Source organism: Alexandromys fortis, unplaced genomic scaffold (genome assembly GCF_014885135.2).
Source record: "Alexandromys fortis isolate MF-2015 unplaced genomic scaffold, M_Fortis_MF-2015_v1.1 scaffold_16, whole genome shotgun sequence".
In the NCBI taxonomy this organism is placed as follows: Eukaryota; Metazoa; Chordata; class Mammalia; order Rodentia; family Cricetidae; genus Alexandromys; species Alexandromys fortis.
Genome location: NW_026067893.1, coordinates 1,671,344 through 1,695,505, shown reverse-complemented (window position 1 = coordinate 1,695,505; position 24,162 = coordinate 1,671,344). Strand labels below are relative to the sequence as shown.

At 39.0% G+C, this 24,162-nt stretch overlaps 2 protein-coding genes across 4 annotated transcripts in view; one reads left to right on the top strand and one right to left on the bottom strand.

Annotated features, from left to right (window-relative positions):
* The window catches only part of Slc18a2 (solute carrier family 18 member A2), a 33,898-nt gene extending 30,235 nt beyond the window's left edge, over window positions 1-3,663 (top strand). For all 3 annotated transcript variants that reach the window (XM_050145180.1, XM_050145173.1, XM_050145186.1), the window contains exon 16: window positions 223-3,663. In XM_050145180.1, coding sequence (XP_050001137.1) covers window positions 223-327 — 105 coding nt within the window. In that variant the 3' untranslated portion in view covers window positions 328-3,663. The remainder of the gene's footprint in view (window positions 1-222) is intronic.
* The window catches only part of Pdzd8 (PDZ domain containing 8), a 62,093-nt gene continuing 40,744 nt past the window's right edge, over window positions 2,814-24,162 (bottom strand). The window contains exons 4-5 of the mRNA XM_050145160.1: window positions 11,226-11,388; window positions 2,814-8,031 (exon numbers count right to left, since the gene is read on the bottom strand). Of these exons, the coding sequence (XP_050001117.1) occupies window positions 5,831-8,031; window positions 11,226-11,388 (2,364 nt within the window). The 3' untranslated portion in view covers window positions 2,814-5,830. The remainder of the gene's footprint in view (window positions 8,032-11,225; window positions 11,389-24,162) is intronic.

Here is a 24,162-nt window from a genome sequence, read left to right as displayed (position 1 = left end):
TTGTTTCACAAAACTCAACTTCCACCTACAACAGGTACAATGAACACATCCCAGAGACTACTTCTTGCCTATTACCTAAAACTTTTCACTAAGTGGAGAATTTGAGATTTGAAGGTCAAGAAATGGCAATTGCTTTCAAAATAGTAACAATTAACAGCAGTGGGTTAAAACCATCGTCTCTTTACAAAGCGAGAAGTTCATGTACTTGTATTTTGCTTTCAGGCTATCCTCATGGACCACAACTGCCCCATTAAAACAAAAATGTACACTCAGAATAATGTCCAGTCGTATCCCATCGGTGAGGATGAAGAATCTGAAAGTGACTGAGACCCTCTACGTTGGCAAGTGCCTAACTGTGTATCAGTGTCTCCAGTGAAATGACTCGTGCAGAGCTGTCTTCATCACATCATCCATTCCTGGCAAAGAGTAAAACAACCAAAGGTGATACTTTCTTTTCCATGGTTATGACCGACTGCCAACAGCCTTATAAAGAAAAAGCAGCTTTTCTAGGGGTTTGTATAAATAGTGTTGAAAACTTTATTTTATGTATTTGGTTTTATTAAATATTATACAATATATTTTGACGAAATAGGTATATTGTAAATGTATAAATATTTGAATCCAAATCAAATATAATTTTTTAACTTACATTCACGAACACTTGGACAAAAAAGTCTTGTATTTTTTCTGAATACTGGTAATGAGTGTTTAAAGCACACATTATCTGAGACTCTCCAACAAGAAACTAGAGGTCTGAGAAACAGTCATGCATCGTCATGTGGCAGCACTGAATGCGTCACTATTTAGTGTGTAATTAGTATCAGTGTTTCTGAGTTAAAGGCTAGTCATTTCAAGCACAGAGGACAAGAAGTTGTGTCAGCCATCTTTCAGACGTAGTCATAAACCTTTGCTGGCATCGGTTTTCTGTTATCACCACCTACCTGGAAATGGATGGTTGTAAATTCTGTTTTCTGTGTCATGTCATTGGCAACAATCATTAAAGCCAACAAGGGGTAAAAGTCAATGTTCTGAAAGTAGAGAAAAGAACTCAAATGTTGCCTTCTTTGAAAGATATAGACTTAATAGTCTTACTGGGTGAAAATAAAGTATGTATTTGTACACTGGCAAGGTTAAGCATGGTATGATTTACCAAACCTAGTTCCTGTTTTGGGAAAGGAAACAAAGGCTATCGAGCTGCTATGTGAACAATCAGACTATCACATCTTTATCTACTTGTAGGTCATCCAAGTGTTTTTCTAGAGGTTTCTTAATTTTGAGTTGCTCTTATTTTTTAGACTCCTAAAAGTTGTTCCTATCAATGTAGAAATGAATTCCAAACAAGGATGAAGGGATGAAATTGTTCATGTCTAACATTAGTATGTTAAGAAAGATACTAGGGTGATCAGGGCACTTTCCCTTTCTGGAGCAGAAAACCCATCTACAAATGTGTATGTGTTGCTGTGTCATCTTGTGTGTGGAGTAGAATAGTTTTTCTAAGCATGCCAACACTGATGTACCTTTTCAGTGTGCCAGCATTAGTGAACCTTATCTGTAGCGCTTTGTACGAGATTACAGCCTCCCAGAATATAAACACAGTGTGGGATATGTCTCAAATAGTACATGTCAACTCTGCAGTTGTTTAAAAAAAAAAATACCTGTCAGTTTTGTTAATCTGAATTGTGTTTGTGTAACCCTGGACATTAAGTGAACTTTAGGACAACAACCCCTCAACCTTATTGGCTATTACACATTCGTTAGGAAAGTGGCTAATACTTCTTTTGCTTTATGAATCTTTCTGTGGGACCTTGGTGACTTGAAGTCATGTGTTTGAGGGAAACAGGTTCCTACTCATGAAACTGCTGGATAGTCACAAGGTCTGCAGCTCTGAAAGATGGCTGGAGAGGAACTCTCACGTGACTGAAATCAAAAGGTGGGACTTGCGCTTCGTCAGGACAGCTTTAGAAGTACTGTGCTTAGAGAGGCCTGCAGTTCTCCTTGCCCACAGTACCACATGCAATAACTGATGCTGGGGTCGTTTCTGTTCTGAGGGTCATCAAGGATGACTAGCAAAGGCATGCCAGTTACTCCACTCCACAGCAAAAAGACAAAATAAAACATTCAGAACATTTTAGAGAGCAAATGATAACTTGTTTCCAAGGGGAAGATAAACACATATTATGACTAATATCCTGGGTACACAAGACTGAAAATAGGGTGTTTAAAAATACTGTGCATGTTCCAGAAAAAGAACTTATAACTGAACATTTTCACAAAGTAGAGGTTGCTTTTGTTTGTACTTGGTAATTCACAAATCTTAGTGAGGTAGCAATGGATACGAAACTTCTTCTGACTGCTAAGTGTATCTCTCTGTCCTAGCTGCACTTTAGCTAGGTTACTTAATAAATCTTCTCCAACACTGTGCTGTACCTGCCTGTATTCTTTATAAGCCATTTCATCAACACTGCTGCTGGAATAAAATACATGCACACTGTTTCGGCTGTACATGTTTAATTAGAAAGCATTCTCTGTATTTGCGGGCACCAGGCACAACTCACTCCAGGCTAGGGTGAACCGTCCGCTTTGCCTTTCCACAGTCTGTTTTAAATGAAACACAGGACTTGCTATAGCCTATCAGTGTGGAAGAACAGTGAGCTGTCCAAAAACTGTTCTAATTGCTGTGAACAGATAAATTATCTGATGAGGAGAGCTGTGACAGCAAACCATTTGACAGAACAGGCTCTGGAAGATCTAGAAATTAGGATCACTTTGAATGGGGTAGACATGGTAGTTTCCAGGATTAGGGTGGCATACTGTTTTACTCAGACCTTGAGGAACATAAAAGAATCAAGAAGGATGAAGGTAATCCCCCTTTCCACCGTTCTTTGCTTTTTTTTTTTTTTGGAGGGAGGGGATACGAAAAACCATCACCTCAATTTAGAAAATTAATGCATCTTTTAAAAATTGAAGTGATTTCAAACTTACTTTAGAGAACTTAAATATAGCACAGCTGGATGTGATGATACATGCCTTTAATCTCAGCACTCCAGAGGCAGAGGCAGGCAGATATCTGTTGAGTTCGAGGCCAGCCTGATCTATACAATGAGTTCCACAACAGTCAGGCCTATAGAGAAAGACTGTCTCAAAGAGCCAACACAATAAATAAAAAAGAAACATACACATTGTGATTGCAAAATACTAAGATGTTGTTCATTTTGTCTAATCCAGTCATTCATCTAAATACCAATGAAGAGAACACACTTTAAACAGTCCAATTTTTCTTTCCTGAGACATGTCTCACTATGCTTATTACCACATGCTATAGCATTAGAAAAAAAATCCATACATCTGTTTCAAAAGGTAAGGTAGCAACAGTAAAAGTTTGAATGCTTTTGCAAATTTGTTTAGTAAAAATGGATTGTTAGCTTGTCTGCATGGCCAATTACATCAGGTATAATGCCACAGAGATGAACCAATCACCTTGTTTTCAGATGTCATCAAATGAAGATATTCTTATTTTCCGTGGTAGTCTTTATTATTATTATTTAGCTATTGATAACATAGCATGGCAGCAAGATTACATGAGTAATGTCATATAATACAACCTTTTAAACTGAAGCCTTATCCCTTACTATGCTCTAGGGTATTTGGAGTTTCCCCTCCTTCCCTGCTCTAAAGTACAACTGTGATGCCTCTACTGTCTCTCCTAATAGAAAAATATTGCACGATATTAAAGGCCTATTTTACAAACACCATTAGCAGCACTGTCGAGCTTTCCATGATTGTGGTTCTACAGAGATAAATACTTTGAAGCATGAGTAGATTCTTAGAACTAAAGCTTTGCATTACTTCTATAGCTCTTTCAAAGTCAGTGCAGGAGCATGCTTGGGCATCGCTAAAACTTCCATGATTTATCTGTATACATACCAGCCACTTACAGACGCATCACCTTCAGGCAGCAATGGCAAGTTACTGTTTACAAGATGAAACATGGCTATACATCAGGCAGATTGCTTCAAGCATAAGATGTGGAGCAACATTTTAGCTTCTGGGATTTGTTGTAGAAAGCAGGGGTGGGGTGGGGATTACACAGATAGAAAGTTTGTGTCCTAGTGTTCACTTAATAACAAGAGTTAGCTATTGAATTTAAAGCTAGAATAACCTTCCACACGCAACAACGCTTTTCTCATGTAAGTAATACCTTTTATGTTCACCGCTTTTTACTGTTCAAAGCACTTTTGCAGTTATGCTCCTGTTTGTCTCACAACAGCCCCGTGAGGTAGAGTTAAGTACCTTCGGAGACAGAGAAGCTGTGCTGGGTGACCCTCTGTGACCTGCCTATGCTGCAGTGCTCACTCAAGAGCTTGGCCTCAAACTCCTGTTGGAGTTTGAGCTACAGACTGGACCATTCTCTCTACTATATCATTCTACAAATTTTCCTGCAGCGAAAGAGCTGTTCCATAGTTTTAAATTAAGTTGGTTTATGTGTTATCATAGTGTTATTGTAAAAGGGAAAAACGCTTTTCTATTCTATAGGTATACCAGGCTCGGACTTTTAAAGATACATCAATAGGGGTCAAGCTCCCATATTTCTCTCAGTTGTGTGTTATTAGCATCCATTAGATGAACCCAGTACCACAGCAGGCCTTCATTTTTAGAGAACTAGTCCCAAATCCTATGCACACTGTCTATTTTTATTTTTCTTTACAATGAATGATGATGGTCTGAATTATTAAATAATTCAGAATGACTGACATTCCTTTAAGGCCACAGACACCAAAGGATTTGTGTAGTAAACATATTCTGTATAATTGCCCTCCACAGCATAGTCCTACATTAAAATTTTTTTTCAAACGAAGCAAGTTATCAATGCAGCCATTTTCTGAACAAGCCTGTGAAAATTTAAATATCCTTATACATGCTTTATTTCCTATGGGAGAACCAAAGATGAAAAATCATCATGAATGTTCATAACTTCCATTTAAAAGGAAAGCATCAACATTTGAAAGATATTTCAAAATCCTACTGGTAACTCTTCAGTAATAAAATCTTGTTATCCTCTCTACAAAATTCTTCACCAACTAGATTTTGCATTTATCCTCTATTCAATGCAACTTCTTAGCTAATTACTATAATTTTACTATACTTCAACTGCATAAAAGCTTTAAAAAATATCACAGAAGCATAAGAAGCAAGCAATATACGTAAAAAAAAACTAAATCAGCATAACATTTTAAAGCTGCATGGTTTGCTTTCATTTGTATTTGGCAACAACAACAAAACAAAATAAAACAAAACAAATCCTCCCAAACCCCATATAACAAAAACCTCACGCAAGTACGGCTGACAAACCTCAAAACATAGAAGAAAGAAGATTCAATTCTGTTCCCTCAGTGATTACTGCTGTCAATTTAGGCATGCAACAAATCTGCTGTTATAACCGTGATGAATGAGAATGAAAATATTTCAGGAATCTGGACAGGATCTTACTTAACATTAATTCAATAACCAGGAGGAAAGAAAAAAAAAAGGACAGTGAGACATCACAATACATAAACACAAAGTTAGCTTACATAATTAGAAAAGGTTAAAAATAAATTAATAAAACCCAATTCCCAGTATAAACCCCAAAACCATTAAGAATAAGCACAATCCAAAACAACCAGTTTGGTGAGCTCGTCATGTTTCTGCTGGAAAACCACCTTTCATTCTTATACAAGCAAGCAACTGCAGAAGCAGGCCAAAGTGCACCACCAGAGAACTGAAACATGGCTGTATCCGTGGCACGCCAGATCCATTTTGTCCCCAACCACTTCAAAGTTTAGTTTGTCTGCTACACAGACTCTGATGGGCCAAACAAGTCATCCGAGATGCTGCTGAACGGCTGAGAGTCGATCAGTTGGCTTATTTCACTATCAAGGTCTTCTTCCGTATCGTCTGTGTACTTGTTTACCTTTTTCGAGTGCTGGTCTAAAGACAAGCTCTCTAGGGTCTCAATGTCTTCAATGCCTGCCCTGTAGTGGATCATCAGGAGTGTCAGAGCTTGTAGTCTTTCCCCTGATTTAACCAAGGCAGCAGAAAGAAGTGATTTTTTCCTTGTATCGGTTGTTTCTTTTTCCTCTCTAACAAGGGAATTATTGTGTTCCAACTCCTGATCGATTTCATTCTGCAGTTTATCCAGCATGAACTCTAGCTTTTGGATCCTTTCTTCTGTTGGCAAGCCTCTGTACAGATCACGGCCGATTTCCTTCACTGCAATGAAAACACTGTCATCCAGCCCACCTTCCTTTCTCACCAACTTTATTCCTGCACCGTGCCCTCGTTTGGAAGGGCTGTTTGGACCACACACCTCTGTGTCACTTCCTTCATTGTCTGATGTGTTGGGTGTGTGCTTTGGTGATGGTTCCACAAGATCTGTTCCTGGTTCAGAAACACGAGTTTTAGAGACTTGACGCAAATTTAGTAAACGAGAGCTAGTATTAATAATGTGCCTTGTCAAGCCTGTTGTTTTATGAACTGACTTGTTAGCTTCCATCTCCACACGAGGGGGAAGGCCCATGAGTGGTTCCTGTCCCTCCAACCTGAGGTTTTTCAGGGTCCGGTCTACTCGCCTCTCAGTTGCTCCACAAAGAGGCGTCTCAGCCAGACACTTTTCTTGACATTTTTTATGACAAACATAAGCACAGAACATACACTGGGAAGCAGCTTTTGTCCAGACTTTTTTCTTACAGTAATCGCACCAAGTTGGGTTTTGGAACTGAGTATCCTGGAAACTATGTTTATTTTCTGACAAACTCATCTGCCCCACAAAATGTTCCTCTTTAGGGAGTGATGAAACTTCCTCAATCAAATGAAGTTCTTTTTCTTTCTCTATGTTAGGAACGATGTGGTGGTCTGGTTCTCCTTCCTTCAAATATTTGAAATGAATAGTAATGTCACCAAAACAAAATTTGTCGTTGAAGCCCTTTTGCATACTCAGATTGCGCAGTGCAGTTCTAGTGACCATGGCCTTAGGAGCAGGGGCTTCCAGTCTGAACTTTGAAAGGTATTCCATGTTTGATGTAGCCAGGCAACCTAAAGCCACCTCTTCAAGTTTTAAACTAACATGCCCCAAACAGATGAGGCCTCCTAACTTGAAAGGATCCCTGCACCACAGTGCAATGTTCAGGTACCTGTGGCAGGCTTCTATGTCGAACAAACAGGATGCTCTGGTTCTTGACCACTTTCCCACCTTATTACGATAAAGAACCTCTGATGATTCCCACATCTGATGGTCATCCGAAGTGTCCTTAGTAGGACCAGAACTTTCTGAAGTAACATCTTTTACTACTTCTTGCTTTGCTGAAGACAGCTTACCTGTTGCCCCATCTTCCCCATGATCCACGCTCTTTACTTGCTTTTCAGCAGGCTTCTCTGCAGGAGGAGGAGGGAGCAGCACCTTCTCTGGCTTCTCAACAGCATCCGGGTCTGCCTGGGTTGGAGTGTCAGTGGAAGGCAAAGCAATTTTCACTTGTGGTCGTGGTGGCACAGGTGGTTTGAAAGTGGATCCCTGGGGTTTGGACACTGGTGCTGCTTCTGTGGCCTCTGAAGTTTTTAGAGCTGATGGTTTATTTCCTTCTTTAGATGGAAGCTTTTGTGGTGGTGGATAGATTCCTGAAACTAATTTTCGATTTAAAACTGGGGATATAGCGCCAAGGGGTTTAATAGAAAGCGTTGTTGGAGTGCGCTTGGGACTGGGACTCAAGGGTTGTGCCTCCTCTTTGAACTCTGTTTGTACTCTGACATCACTTGCCAAGTCTTCAAATTCTGAATCAAGGTCTCTATTTTCAGTATCCATTGGCAACCCAGCAGCTTCTTCTTCATAACCTGGCTGGCAGGCACTTGACAAAAAGTTTTCTTCCAACTGGCCCAAACTGTCTTGCAGCACGGCCCCTTGGTTACTCTGGCCGACAGGTCTTTGATAGTACACCAGGACTCGGTCACCAGCCTGCTTGATAAGCTTCAACACCTGCAGTGTCGATGTGATTTTCACACCTGGTTAAGATTCAAAGGGGAAAACATGCAAATTACTGAAATAAGACTTACCTACACTGCCTTTACCTCATGATTACTTAATAAATGGAAGAGCAATAAGGAAACCTCAAAAAATATTTCACTTAAATTTTGAATTTAATCAGCACAGGGTGCCTGGAACTACTGTTTCCTGGATGATACAAAAATCCTGAGCAGCTGCTAATTTCTAGCAGCTTCCCATTCCCTCTTGGCTTCAACAATAATATGTCCCAGTTGAATTGCTGAAGTGAGCAGAGACCTATTTAAACAGGTTTAATAAGGGGTAAACCACACTTTGAATGATGGAAAGCAGTCATTTTACTGAAGAAAATTCTCAAATAACTCCAGGATTTGTAAGCAAATGATTCAAATTTAGAAACCAATGTCTGAAGTAAATAAAAGAAACAGAATATTACACTATAAATAACAGACCCTTTCACAGATCCTGTTGATTAGCCGTATACATGACGATCAACCTCTCTAAGAAGGGAAGAGAAGAGGTAAGATGCTTTCAAGGTAAACAAGTTGATTACAATGCACATTGTCCTGTCCTGACTCAAATCAACTTGCTACTGCCCTGGAGACAGCTGACTTCCATGTACTCTGAGCTGTCAATCCCAACTCAGAGCTCTGGACCCTTGGCCTTTGGAGTTCTATCTTCCACTCCTGACCACTGGCCTCAGCTATAGTCAGAAACAGCCTTGAACTGCAACGTCTCACCTGACCTTTCTGCTCTGACGCCAGTGCTGCCAGGTTTTCCAGTGGAATTCTGAATTTCCATGCGCTTCCTCACGGGGATCTTCCTGACTCAGCTTAGTAACTTGACTACTGTCATGCAGGAATACTATATCCCAGAAGTACGGCAGCTTGTCACATGCACAAATGAAGCGTCACCTAATGTGCTCTCTAGCAAGTACACAAAAGTTTCACCCCAATCTCACTTCTTTATTTGTGCTGTGGGAAAACTTGCCCTCACATCATCTTGGGTGCTTTGTGAAGGTGGTCACTATACCAGGGTTTGCTCATCTGGAATCTGAATTTTTCTTTCAGGATATTTCAAATACCTTCCAGGATATTTCAAACATGCTCAGAAATTTAGAAAGCAGCAAAATTAACTCTATTTTGAACCTAAACATAGCATTTTGTCAATCTTATTCCTACTACTACTATTCTCCTATTATTAAAACTATTGTAAATTCAAATGAATTATAATTATTTAAGAAATACCAATTAACATAGGGCAAAGTTTATGACTTTTAAAAGAAATAAGAGTTACTAAAATATACTGTAGGACTTGAATTTGTGTGCAATGGTTGGGACAAGGAATGTATTTATTTACATGAGGAGGGGCACTAAAAACGGTTTCTATGGCACTAGAGAGATGGCTTCAGCAGTTAGGAGAGCTTCTCTTTCAGAGGACGGGGTTTGATTCCTAATAGCCACGTTGTGGTTCATAACCTCTGTATCTCTCATTCCAGGAAAGGTGACTCCTCCTATTGGTTTCTGCAGATGCTACATACATCTGGTGCATGGATATACATGCACATAAAATATGCATACACATTAAATAAAAAATAAAGTTTTTTTGTTATGTTTGAAACTTTAGCAGCAAATGTGTATAATACCCGACTTTTCAATCAATAAAATTTGTACTTTTATGAATGTTGGGTATCTTAAAAAGGTAATTTTTGCTTTTTCTTTCTAAATATTTATATGGATTGGACTTTTTATTTTGGATAATAGGTGTTTGCTGCTTGTGCAATTAAAAACAGAACTTAAGAGGCACATTTAAAAGTTAAAGAAATAATTTAAATAAAACATGTAGGTAAGCCCAAAACAGAATATGTATTAAGCAAAAGCATTTATATTGAACCATGGTTTTGCTGAAGGAGACAAACTTTTCATATTTATACAGACAGCTATGTAATGGATGAGTCTACTCTATGTCCTAAGTGTCCATGAGCCAGGAACACTAAAACAACCTGCAGGTGGTGGTGGTGCACGCCTTTACACCAGTACTTGGGAGGCAGAAGGTGTATCTCTGAGTTCAAAGTCAGCCTGGTGTACAGAGCAAGTTCCAGGACAGCCACTCAGGGCAGCCAGGGCTACACAGAGAAACCCCATCTTGAAAATCAAACAAAACAAAAAAGCAAAACACAAACCACATAATCAAAAAGTAGAGAGAAATGCAGATTCTTAGACCCTACACCAAGTTTTCTGAATCAGAATGACTTCTAACTACTAGTGCTTGGTGACTGTGGAATGAAGGGCACTGTGCATGCCACGGTCAGAGGGGCTTCACTGACCTCCAGGTACGTAGCTGAGTTGTTCTCATTACCTCAGTGTCAAAGCAGTTTCTCTACTATAACCAAGGATAACTACTTTTTCACTGGGACCTGCACTACTTTATTGTCTTAGCCTGAAAGAACACAATAATCCTAAAAGAATAATTATATCCAGTTTTATGTGTTCAAAGCCTACAATATGTGGGCCAGGTACTATGAAGTCTGAAAAGACCTGGATTATTCTGTGCTGCTGTGCACAGATGAGTTCTATTGTTAGGTATATATACTCAGGCAAATAATTTGCCTCGATTTTTATTTTTATTACTTACAACAATCCAGCCTACAGGAAGGTATGCAGTATGCAGGTTACATATTTACCACAGATTTGGGATGGATTCTGAATACCAGCACACTAACAAACCACTGGCATTCGAGCCTCAGAACAGTGTTGGATGTACCCTTCCTCTTCAGCAAGGAATATAATCTCTCTCCTACTAATTTTCTGGTCCTACAACAAGAAGCGAGTGCTGCTAATACCAGCGTTTTAGAGTCACAGTGGTGACAGATGTACAGGAAGGGATAACTTGCTCTTCATTTCACATTCAATAGTAAGCACAGAGGAGGAGGAGGGAAGGGAGAGCAAACTAGACAAGTTCTAGTAAAGCGCTTTCCAGATAAATTATGTTAAAGACTTAGCGATTAGGACTAACCTGGCAAACATTTTACAAGTGCATTAAGGTATAATTTATAATTCTGTTTATAATGATGCTTTTCTGTTATAAAACTAGCAAATGCTTGTTTCAGATATAGGGAGAAGGAAGAGAGAAAAGCCCCAACCTCTTTTGTAGTTTCTCTGTGCACACCACATCATACTTCACAGTGTGTAATTACCTCCAATTGCAATGAGCCGGTCTCCTCGCTGAAGATCTGCAATGGCAGCAGGTGAGTTTGGGGCCACGGTTTCAATTATGACATGCCCAGCATATCCATCAGTTGACTGAACAAGACGAAGTGTAAGTCCCACACTCTGTAAATTCCCTTTTATTAATTCAACCTTTGATAAAGGGTTAAAAAGAAAGAAAACATTAAGATAACAGTAAGAGGACATAGCAGTCAGTCACAGTTTTTGAAACATGGTGACTATATTTACAGATAAATGAGAGTTGACACCATTACTGTAACAGTATAAATTAGCACACTTCCAGATTATGATAACTTGAAAGTTGCCTATGCTCCGGTGTATGGCCTCATACCCATGTGCATGCAAACAACACCAGCTGGAACAAGTAGATTATCTTTAAAGGGAGGAGGTGGAACAGAAGATGATAATGAACATGAGAGGAACATGTTATGCGGTGGTCTGGGTGAGGAGCTATTGGCTGTGGAGGAAGAGAGTTATTTTTCTTTGGGTGTGTGGCCATCACTAGTAGTCTGGCCATGCACTTATGATAAGCAGTAATTGGACTCAGTGAGTTATTAAAAATTAAGAGGACATGAAATTGGTAGAGAGGATGTGTCGAGGAGGGTCTGAGAAAATTAGAGAAAGGAGTGAGAACATGATCAAAATACCTGGTATACATGTATGACATTCTCAAAGAATAAAAGTATATCAAAAAAAGAAGATATGAAGGTGGGAGAGGAAAGGAAGTATGGGAGACACTGGTCCTGGGGGAGGTGGGAGAGAGAATTTTGATTTAATATGATCAAAACATATACATCTAATATCAAAATATATATTTTCATGAAATTGCCAAACAATAAATAACACAATGAAATCAGTATATCTTTTCAAAGTAACTACACTTATAGTAAAACATTTGGAATAAACAACAACAACAAAATGCTCCTAATCATACTCTCTAGAACTACTGTTAGAATTTGCATTTGCCTATACTTTAATACAAAATTGAGAATTGTGTCAAAACTGAGACATGGTGAATACAATCATATACTGTGAATATAATCCTGAATATTTATTTTCTCAAATTCAGTGGGAATCGTCTATGTCATTAGATGGGCTTTGGAACTCTACTTTTTATGGTGTAGAACTGGACTTCTATTTTCAAGCAGCAATGCATCAAAAATATTAAGGGTCTGGAGAATAGGCTCGGCACTTAAGAGCCCTGGGTGTTATCCCAGAGAACCAGGGTTTAATTCCTAGCACCTTATGGTGGCCCACAACAGTATGTAACTCCAGTTCCAGGAGACATGATGCCCCTTCTGTCTTCCACAGACAATGTACATACGCGTTACACAGACATAGGTGTAGGCAAAACACCCATACACATCCTAACATAAAATCTTTAAGGAAACTTAAAGCCGGCTGTGATGGCACACACATAATCACAGCTCTTGGGAGGCAGAGGCAGGCAGATCTCTGTGAGTTTGAGGCCAGCTTGGTCTATATAATGAGTTCCAAGACAGCCAGGGCTACACAGATAAACCATAGAAAGAAAAGAGAAAAAAAAAAAAAGAAAAAAAAAAGGGAGGGAGAAAGGAGATATTAAGAAAAACATTTCATATGTACTGACAAGTGTACAGTGTACACAGACTTTCTTCCTTATCATTATTCCTTAAACAACACACTGCTGAATTTCTATAAGGATGTAAAGGAGGAGAGTACAGATATGTTTTACTAATCTGATGAATGAGATGCAGTATTCTTTAGACAACATCTCTCAGTCATGCTTTTTAAGGATTTGTTTCTAAAATTCCTGCTAATATCCAAGGATATCTATCTCTGTTTTTAGGGCTTTAATACATAAACTCTGCTTAGTTAGAAATTCACTTTTCCTAATTGGTGACTGGTAGTTGGTAAGATGGACCTTATTAGAAACTGTTCTTTAGTTTTTGTGTTGATAGGTTTTGCAAACTATTAGAGATTTGTTTATTTTTTGAGACAGGGTCTCTTGCAAGCTGGGGTTCAAAGCATGTAGAGGCAACAAGCCATGAACTCCTGGCTACCAATGTACAAACTTAGCTACTGGCAGTTCTTCACAAACATGCTTACCTAATCAAATGCTAATGTTACACTGATCCAAACACAGATAAGAAAAAATCAAGAAAACAAAACTATACAACAGTGTCTGTAATATTCAAATATGGATGAAAAAATAAATCCATTTCAGTAATATAACAAAGTATAATAAATTTAAATGAGCTTCACTGTAGTAATTAGAGGTTAATAACCACTCAGGAATCAATTAGTTTACTACATCCATAAATATTTTAACAAATATAAAAGAAAACCCATTTAGTTCAACACTCATTCATAAGAACCCTTAGACAGCTAGAAATACAAGGGAACTTCCTAAACTTGATTATGAGAAACTACAAAAAAATCCACAAACAACACAAAGCCCAAAGATGAGAGAATTAATGTTTCCTGCCTGATTAACAAAACATTTCTATTACTGAATCAACACTATATTAGAGGACTTCACATAACAAAGGAAAGGGGGAATATGAGGCTTGGAAAGGAAGGGAAAAACCTGTCATATGTGTTAGGAATATTTCTTAACATGAGCTCTCTGCCAACGCCAAAAACCCCAATCAAGCCAAATCACAAGAAGCCGAACTAAAGAATATCCAGGTTTTAATGGGATTCCTGCGCTCTTGGGGGGGGAAGTGTGCCTTGTTTTGGCAGGCCACTTTGGCACTCCTCAGGGGAGGGGTCAAGATTCGACGGGCACAGGGGCGGGGCCTCCAAAGATGGAGGCCTGAGACGGGGACTTACAATAAGCTGGTAGCAAGGTCTTATAGATGGACAATCCTTCCAATATGTCAATTTTGTCTTAGGATACCTAACTCACAGAGCTATTTCAGATGAACTCTAGGTTTTTAATTTACTCCATTTATACTGGATTAAACCAGATAAAGTTAGAAAAAGTAAAAAGTCTACAAAAACACATTCTAAGTTTTTATTTTATTGCCATGAAAATAATTAGAATAAAATTCCAAATTTCTAAGGACTGATTCTTATTTATATGTGTGTGTATGCCTTAAAGATATCTAAATGTGGTTAACATACATGTCTAGTTACATATATATAATATATATATATATATTAAAGAGGCTGGAAGAGAGTTCAGTCATACTGTTCACTTTGTAAAGATGACCTGAGTTCAATCCCCAGAACTCCACCTCCCCCCCCCCCCAAAAAAAAACCTGTGGCATGGTGGTGTGGCTGGTAATTCCAGTCCCAGGCAGGTAGAGACAAGAGGATTACTGGGTTTTGCTGGCTGTCTAGCCTAACCTAATTGGTGAATTCCAGCAGAGAAAAGGGAGGGAAAAGATAAATACAAATAAGGCCGCAAGGCAGTCAGCAACGCTAGAACATCTCGCTCAAAATCCCTTTGGATTGTGGAAATTTGCCTTTGCTTTTCTTAGAAAACTATGAAAACCTAGTTTCCTCACTGTCCCAACCAAGCATCAGGACAGATGCGGGGGGGAGGGGGCAGTAATAAGCGAGGCTACTACACCTCTGCCTTTTGACTAGTAAGTTACATTCATGAAATCTGTCTGGAAAATTTCAGGTCAAACCCTTTGAGATCAATTTTTTTTTAAATTTTATTTCATGGACATTGGTATGAGGGTTTCAGATCCCCTGAAACTGGAGTTACAGATGGTTGTGAGCCACCACGTGGTTGCTGGGAATTAAACTCAGGACCTCTGGAAGAGCAGCCAGTGCTCTTAACCGATGAGCCATCTCTCCAGCCCCTTCAAGATCAATTCTGTGATGAATACAAACTCCAGGACCTGAGATAACGAAGACTACAAGAACCCTATCTTTGTCAGAGAGTTGGCAGCATTAAAGCCAATAACTAGTGGTTCATTATTTTAGAGACTGACTAAGCTGTACTCCCAAGAATGAAGTACAATGCGACACCAGACACACATAGGTAATGTGGGATGGGAATTCAGGGGAGGAAATGACTGCCTTTGGGTGAAGTCTGGGGTGTAGCAGGAGCTCCTCCCGCTCCTTTAGCCAATAGCCGCTGAGATACCAGCCCATTGGGGCGTGGTCTCTCTCCCTTTAAAAAAGTGGCCACTTCCCTCTCCTCTCTCTTACTTCCTGCTCCGCTTCCAGCGACTAGACTCCCTTCCTGATTGTGCAAAGGGCTGTTGTCTGGGACGGTGATCTGTAAGTTTTTTCCCCTTTAAATAAATAACCATTCTATTAATCGTAATTCCAAACTGGTGTGGGATTGCTTGTGACTTACGCCTTCGCCTTCACTGGGGAAGGCCTCACATGAGGTTAAGGCATTTGGAATGGATGAGGCTACCATTTAGGGTTACAGTTTTGGCACTACTGGGGGGACAAGATGATGACAGAGGCACAATGGGTGATGTGGGAGTCCCCTCTGTGTGCTGCTTGTATTGATTAATGAATAAAGAAACTGCTTTGGGCCTGTTGATAGGGCAAAACTTAGATAGGCAGGAAAGACAAAACTGAATGCTGGGAAAAAGAAGGGCAGAGTTGGAGACACACCATGGATCTGCCAGAGATAGATGCTGGAAATTTTACCCGGTAAGCCACTGCCATGTGGCGATACACAGATTAATAGAAATGAGTTAAGTTAATATAAGAGTTAGCAAATAAGAAGGTAGAGCTAATGGGCCAAGCAGTGATTTAATGAATACAGTTTCTGTGTGGTTATTTCGGGGCTAAGTTAGCCGGGCGGCTGGGATGAACAAGCAGCCCCTCCTTACAACAAATAGGAAATTAAAATTGTCTAGAAGGTATCAATTGACTTAACCGAGACTTCAATCCTGATTATAACAGAGCTGGCTTTACTAGAGAAAAGCTACAGCAATGCATGGACCCATCGAAGAATTCTACAGTTCTGTTGATCTAATAAGAGATCCTATAGTACATTATCATTCAATAAATATAAGGAATATACAAAGTCTGACTATTTACTCTAAGTATGTTTTTGAAATGTACCTAGAGGCTTTTTTTGAAAAAGAAGGAATGAAATCAATAGCATTAAATGTTCATTATATGCCGTTGTATTATTTTCCATCCTCCCTGCCATCCTCCAATCCTGCACATGGCATACAGCACAGTTCTACTGGCTTGCCTTGATAGATGGTTTAGGGATACTAGCTTGTCCAAGCTAGACCAGCACTCCCACCTATATATGCTTAGAAGTAGATCAGACCAACACCAGAATGATCCTTGGAGATTCATTATTTTGGAATTTTTTTTAAAAGATAGAAACTAAGTGTTGCTTTTCATTAATTCCTCAGAATTATAACTCACTAAAAATTAAGTAATAGTACTAATACATTTAACTCAGTCACTTCTAATTGAATCACGTTTCTTGTTTATCTTCCACCTGTATACTCAGGGTGTAGGAAATGAACATGTATAGTGGCATTTCAATTGTATTTTAATAAATAAAGACTGCTTGAAGATAGGAAAACAGTCCCACTGGTCAGCCTTATAGACCAGGTTATGGTAATACACACTTTTAATTCCAGTAGCCACAATAACACACACCTTTAATCCCAGTAGCCACAGTGACACACACTTTTAATCCCAGTGGTGCATACCTTTAATCCCAGCCCTAGGAAGGAATATAAGATGGGGGCAGACAGCTCTCTCACACATGGTCTCATTCTGAGATTACTGGAGGCAGGATCACCATTTCAGACTGAGGTTGAGGTTAAGAGCCAGTGGTTGGCTGTTTTTACTTTTCGGATCTTCAGGTTGAATCCCAATTTCTAATCCTGAGCTTTTATTAACCGTGCTTCAAACATGGACAAGAATATGTTTCTCTTTGTGACTTGTACTACTGGAGATAGTAGATTCACAAATTATGGTTGTGACTTTTAAGGGCAGTGGATGATAAAACAAAACAAAATCTATCCATCTAGATCTTTCAGCAGGCCTGTTGGTTCCTATTTGGATAGACAGAAGTGTTCCCAGCCTGGTTGCAATCTGTGCTCTGTAATCTGAGCAAACTGAACTGACAACTGGTATTCCGTGAAACGGTTACATTTCTAACACATTTGTCTGCCAACTATGTAAATGTTTACCTTGCAAATTGTTAAATTTATGCAATGTAGAAGTTGTTCTAGCTTTAGAAATCTTAAAAACATGTTCTTATTACATTTATTCACTGTATGTGTGTGGAGGAGGTACACATGTGGAAGGAGGTGGTTCTCTGCACCAGGTAGGTTCTGGGATCAAACTTCGGTTGTCAGGTTTTAGTTACAGAGCCATCTTGTCAGTGCTAATTTTAGAAATCTCGACCTGTTAATTATAATTCATATCTTGGAAATAAATATTTAATATAATAATGATAACTGTCTAAGCCCCTGATACCCAGAATTAAATTGCCCATAGTTTTAAAGATCTATCATTACAGTTTAACCTATTCATAAATTTTTGTGAGGTGAAATTGCAGAAGTAAATTTTTATATCCTTGTCTCAATGATGCAATAATCTCTCCCCATCTCCGTCTACACACCCTCACACGCCACGGTGCTTAAATGGGTAGATCTGTACAGGGTAAGAATGAATTCCAAATTATATTTTCTCACATGAACTACAGAGGTAAACATTTTCCTTACCAGAATGGTATTTACCTTTTTAGTGGTTAATGTTCAATGAATAGCTAAAAAGCCACAAAAATTAGCTTACTCCCCTAAGCCCCAATAGTTACGGCAAACTGAAAAAAAAATTCTGAAGGACAACTAAAATGTTACTTGGGATAGTTTTGTATTCAGCTGGGTTGAATTCTGGCTCTAAGTATTAGTTTCATGAAATTTGGAAAGTGATGTGTTGTTTTGTTGTTGCGCCCTCCCCCCTTCCATTTTGAGACAGGCTCTCACTGTATAGCCCTGGCTGTCCTAGAATCCACTGTGTAGACCAAGATGGCCTCAAACTCATAGGGATCCACCTGCTTCTGCCTCCAGTGCTGGGACTAAAATGCATGCACTGTCACGTCTGGCTTATGGGATTTATTTATAAAGAGACTATATTAGTTCACACTTTTCATAACAAAAAATTCCTGATGCAGAATATTTGTGAAGAAAAGAGGCTTACTTAGCTGTTCTGGAGGTTCACTGGTATGGCACCAGTCAGCTCTTGTGAGGACTGCATAGTAAGTGGTCTCACTCACTACAATGGGAACAGTGTAAAAGAATGAGCACACAATAGAGCAGAAAGCTGATGTGGGGAGTCCCTCTGTATATGTGTTGCTTTTATTGGTTAATAAATAAAGTTGTTTCGGCCAATAGCTTAGCAGAGTAAAGCCAGGCAGGAAATCAGAACAAAGAGAGTAGGCAGAGTCAAAGAGACACCATGTAGCCACTAAGGGAGAAAGATGCCAGAACATTACCTGTAAGCTACAGCCTCACTGCGATACACAGATTAATAGGAATGGGTTAATTTAAGATGTAAGAGCTAACTAAGAATACGCCTAAGCCACTGGCCAAACCGTGTTGTAATTAACATAGTTTCTGTGTGATTATTTGGGTCTGGGCAGCCAGGAAACAAAAGCACAGTTTCCATTTACAGGAAGCCAGAGTAATTCAGCTGGGCTCCTTTGTAACTGTTCTTTAGAGAGCATCAAGTATCCTATGAGAGCTACTTTAATTTTATTGAGAAAACTGTGACCCAAGGATGTGCCCTAAGGGTTCACTTCCTTAAAGATGCTAGCATCTTCTATATTGCCAAACTGGGGTCAAGCTTCTAACACATTAACCTTTAGGAGAAACAAATCATATCCAAGTCACAGTGAAGGGGCCACTATCTTGGTACATTGGGCTGTTGTTGTGATTCAATGAAACTGGGCATAAATGTCAAACACAAGCCAGATACCTACATAATCTTTCCTCAGAAAGACTTTCTTGGGGGGGGGGCAGGGACAGGCTTCTCCAAACAGAATGGCAGTTTGGCCATCAGGTAACTTAGCTTCTAAAGTAATTGGATGGTCAATTAGGACAGTATCCTTTAGTCACAAAGATACAACAAAGACACAGAAATGCACTGAGAACAGAAACATCCTCATATAAATACAAATGACCTAAGAGATCTAAGGAATAAAAATGGTCTTCTGCTTAGGTTCAAAAGGCTGCTAAAATAATTCCATCTAAATAATCAATACACTTAAGGTTTCCTCTTTTTAAATTTGATTAAAGCCTTATTAATGCTTTGACTTGAAACAAATTTAAACTTTATGCAACCATTCTAGTGAAATAAAATGCTAAGAAAAGTAGGTGAAGGCTGGGGTTGTTATGGAAACAACAGCATGGAATACTCATGTCCTTTGAAATTTCCGTCTGAGAGACAGCTCTAAATCTGAGTCACCAAATCAACCTTCACCTTTACATATTAACAGTATACTTGTGGGAAGTGATTCGTATACTACGTCTGTGGGGAGACTTAGGGAATGATATTTTTAAATATGATTTTCTAAAAAAAAATAACTTTTTATCTTGAAATCATTTCAGGAATAACAGAAAAGTTACAACTTTTTCCTATTTATTCTGAGCCATATTTCCTGACCAGTGTTTCATTACATTTGCCTTTCTCTTGCATATTTTTTTCCTGAATCTTTTGACAGTAACGCACAGGCTACTTAAATAGTCCCTAACAAGGACATTCTCTCAAATAAGCCACCCTCCTTCTTTTAGTAAACCTGCTTATGTTAGAGTCATCATTTGGCTCGAGATTTTATTTTATGAATAGTTTACTGTGTGCATGTATTTGTACTATGTTCATGTCTGTTGCCCTTGTAGAGCAGAAGAGGGCTCAAGTTCGTAACTGGGAATCTGGAAGCAGAGTTGTGGACAGTTCTAAGCCACTATATAGTCCCAGCTGCTGAGAACTGAACCCAGATTCTCTCCAAGAACAGCTAACACTTTTAATCACTGAGTCATCTCTTCATCATCTTGGCTTTCTTATCTCAAAAAACAAAGAAAAAAGACCACTTTCTCTCAAGGCTCAAGAAAGTCTTTTCCTCACCTTGTTACAGGAAGATTTTGAAGGTATGGGGCAAAAAGGCCTTGAGCAGAAGTGACTCCTCTTCTCTAGAAGTGATGAAGTAAAGTGTTTACCATCATAGAATTATAATGGAAGAATGTGGATTTGTGGAGATGATATGGCAGTGTGAAACGTCCTCTGAAGAAGCTGTATCTACAGTATATATCCTATAGATTGCTTGCTTGACCTGGACTTAACTAGAACATAATTATTGGGAGATGGAATGCTGCAGGTCCATAACCAAAATCTATGGATGTTACAAGCCCCTTTTCGCCAGCTGTCTTAATTTCTATATCTGGCCTAACATCCTCCTAGTTTATCAGTTTTAAGCTTCCCAGGATGTGTCTTAGTGAGGTTTAGTAGCACCCCATCAATCCAAATGCCAAGTATATTATAACATCTGAAATCTACACAAGAAATTTGTCCCCAACGTGTTGTGATTCACTTGCCTGATATTTCTTATCAATGTAAGTAGTATGTACACTAATTTATGACTTTCCTTTTTTGTTCTGTGACTGTAAAAGTTTTCTGTAACTGCTTCCATGATGGAATATATCATTCGGAGTAACGGAAATCCATGTTCCAGGTCATTCATAGTTGATCCAGAGCAACCTAGTCTCATACTTACATCGACAGTAGAACAGAATGCCAGCTGCGGGCCACTGTCTGGGGTTTCCAGAATGCCTCTGATGTTTGCTAACTGGGCAGTATTTTCTCTCTGACTTAGTACATGTGGGTAGTAAGGTGGATACCACTTAATTGCATGAACCCTGGCAGTACCTTTAATACATTCCTGAACCACCCATGACCCAGCTCTGCATCCAGCATCTGTGTATGACTCAGAAAGAGTCATCTGGTTAAAAAAAAAAAAAAAATTTGTGGGAAGGTGCTACTGTGGTTTGAAAAGCATGTTAGTTCCGGAGTTGTTCTTGGCTCACCGTGAAGTAAAACATCTTAAGAAATAGAACCTAAAAGTAATGCTTTTACCTCTTTAGTTTTCTCAACAGCCATTTTTTGCATGTGTTATTGTGTACACGTGTGCATATGTGCAGACCAGAGGTCATGTGTTTGTGCACATGTCTGTGTATGCGTAGGCCAGAGGTCAGCACCAGGTGTCTTCTGCCTTCACCTTCATCTTCACCTTACTTCCCAAGATACCTGGATCTCAGTCACCTGTCCAGAGACAGGATGGCCAATGAGCTCTAGGAATCTGTCTGTCAACACGCCACCCCAAGTCCTTGTTGCTGACATTACAGATGCCTACCACCATTCTTGGCTTTTACACAGTGCTGTAGAGCAAACTCCGTTTTTTCATGCTTACATGGCAAACACTTTACCCACTGAGCCATTTCCCAAGCCCTTTCAACAGCCCTTAAAAAAAAAAGTAAAGGCCATGTGGTGGTGGCGGCGCACACCTTTATGTCAACACTCAGGAGGCAGAGGCAGGCGGATCTCTATGAATTCAAGGCAGCCTGGTCTACAGAGTGAGTTCCAGGACAGGCTCCAAAATTACACAGAGAAACCCTGTCTCAAAAAACAAACAAATGAATAAATAAATTAGAGGTGGGGATGTAGATCACTGCTGGAATACTTGCTTAGCATGTTTAAGGCCCTGGGTTTTGATCCCTAAGCACTGCTAAAATACAAAATAAATTTTAGTTTTAAACCACTATATTATGAAACTACCATTTCCCCTATCCTATATGAAAGAAGAGACTTAAAAAGAGGGCATGAAGTCCAAACAAAATGTTTAATTTGAAAGTTCACTGGAAGCTGAAACAATAGCACTGAAAGTATAAAAACAAAATAAACATCAAATCAAAAGAAAACTTCATCTCTGGACTGCCCTTTGTTTGGTCACTATCACTTCAAACCTAGGTTGTCCAGAATATCCGCTGTTTTCTCATCTGTTTACCTCCTCATCTTTATGGCTACCTCTCTAAAACTCTTCCATTCTCAGAGATATCCAAAGCCATTTGATTCCATTTTTTTTAATCTCCATAATCACTAACTAGTTTAGCTGTCCATTCTCCTCTCCTATTTCAAGTCTTCCCCTTGCCTGATTACATCCTTGAATCTACTCAGCTCCAATATATTGCTGATGACCTACTTCATGCCAGGAACTATGCCAGGCACAGATAAAGAAGCACCTGCCTCTCATGAGATTGTGAGAAGCATTATCAGTCTTACTTACAAAATAATAAAGTACTTGTAGATGAGCCGAGACAGAGTTAGACCCTGACGTGGCTATGCTGCCAGAGGGAGGCCTGGTTAAGACTCAACTCCCACTCTTAGTCTCCCTTAGAGAGACTCTGATGACCGCTTTTGTTAAAAAAAAAAAAAAAAAAAAAAAAAAAACCTCCATAGTCTCTATGCTTCCCAGGCGCTCTCTAAAGCTTTTATTCTGGAAAGTTTTTCATTTGTCACCTCTTTAACACATTATTTGCTAGTTTTCCCCAAAGAAGCGACTTTCCCTCAGTAGCAGTGCAGCTCTTTTGCGCTGGAACTCTGACATCCTCTGAGCTGCTACAGTGACATACAATGCACAGGAATGCTGGTCTATTTCTCTTGACAAAAAAAAAAAAAAAAAAAAAAAATCATAAAATGAATTATACCTAATAGTGTTACTTCCTCCTCATTTTTAGTGTCTTAGATTAGCTTGATTTAAGTAAACAATATTTTAACATAAATTCTTACTCCTTGACCGAATTTCACAATCATTTCAGAGTGTAGAAAGCTGAGACAGAGAATTTTGTCCCTTATTTTTAACTAAGATGAACTTTTTAAGAGTGAAAATATCATGGAGGGTTTACTATTTATTAGAGCCGAAAGACATTTAACTTATGTAAGAAGCCAATTATAAAATGTTACATATGGTTAAAATTTCAGCAACTCCCCACTGTATTCTCAAATGTTATCGAGCTGAACTAAACCAAAGTTTTCATAAAAGACTGACATTTTCAAAAAAGCTTTATTTGCTTTAATCTTTCTTTTCCTTTTGATAAGATTAAGACTGCAAATGGCAAATGGTTAAATAGGCACACCAAAATTCGACCTGCCAGGCATGTGGTCTTAAGTAAACATACCAAAATGCCAAGTCCTAGGCATCTGGCCTAATGTATTCAGAAGTCTGTCTGTCTCAGCTCAAATGTTCTCACTTAAAATTACAGTTTTTCAGAGTCCTTTTAAATCCTCTGTAGGCATTGTCAATAGTGTGTAGAGAGATCTGGAAATGTAGATTTTTATTCATTATTATCCAACAAGGCTCCTGAAAGTCTCCAAAACTAAAAAGGAAGTGAAGACAGTTCAATGTTAAATCACACCAAGTTATTTATTTCAGCAATGCTGAATACACTCATGAGGCATTCCTTTGATGCTTTTAGTACTGCCAGAAAGAAAACACTACATCACTAGGTACTACATTTCTAAGATTTGCACATGTTAAAAACAGCTCTTCACAAAAGCAATATTGAGCAGTAAATCTCATTTGGTAGAATTCCTCATCCTAAAGATTTTTATTTGCTTAACAGAGATGGGAAATATTCAGGGAAGAAGAAAGATCAAAGTATGACTAAAAGTCATCCTGAAACCCTAAAGGTCTGGAAGAAAAACTGCTAAGGGTACTTGGAGGTTCCTGTCCAGAGAGCTACATTTAGTCTTCCCAGAATAGTTACTGAATATGCAGAACAAAACCAATCAAGGCACTTAATGAAAATCATCATACAAATATAACTATAACACTCCAGCGGGGACAAGTATTTAGCAAACAGGTTTGTGCTAGTAGGATAGGATGACACTGGTACAGACGGAAAGTATGAAATACTGGAAAGC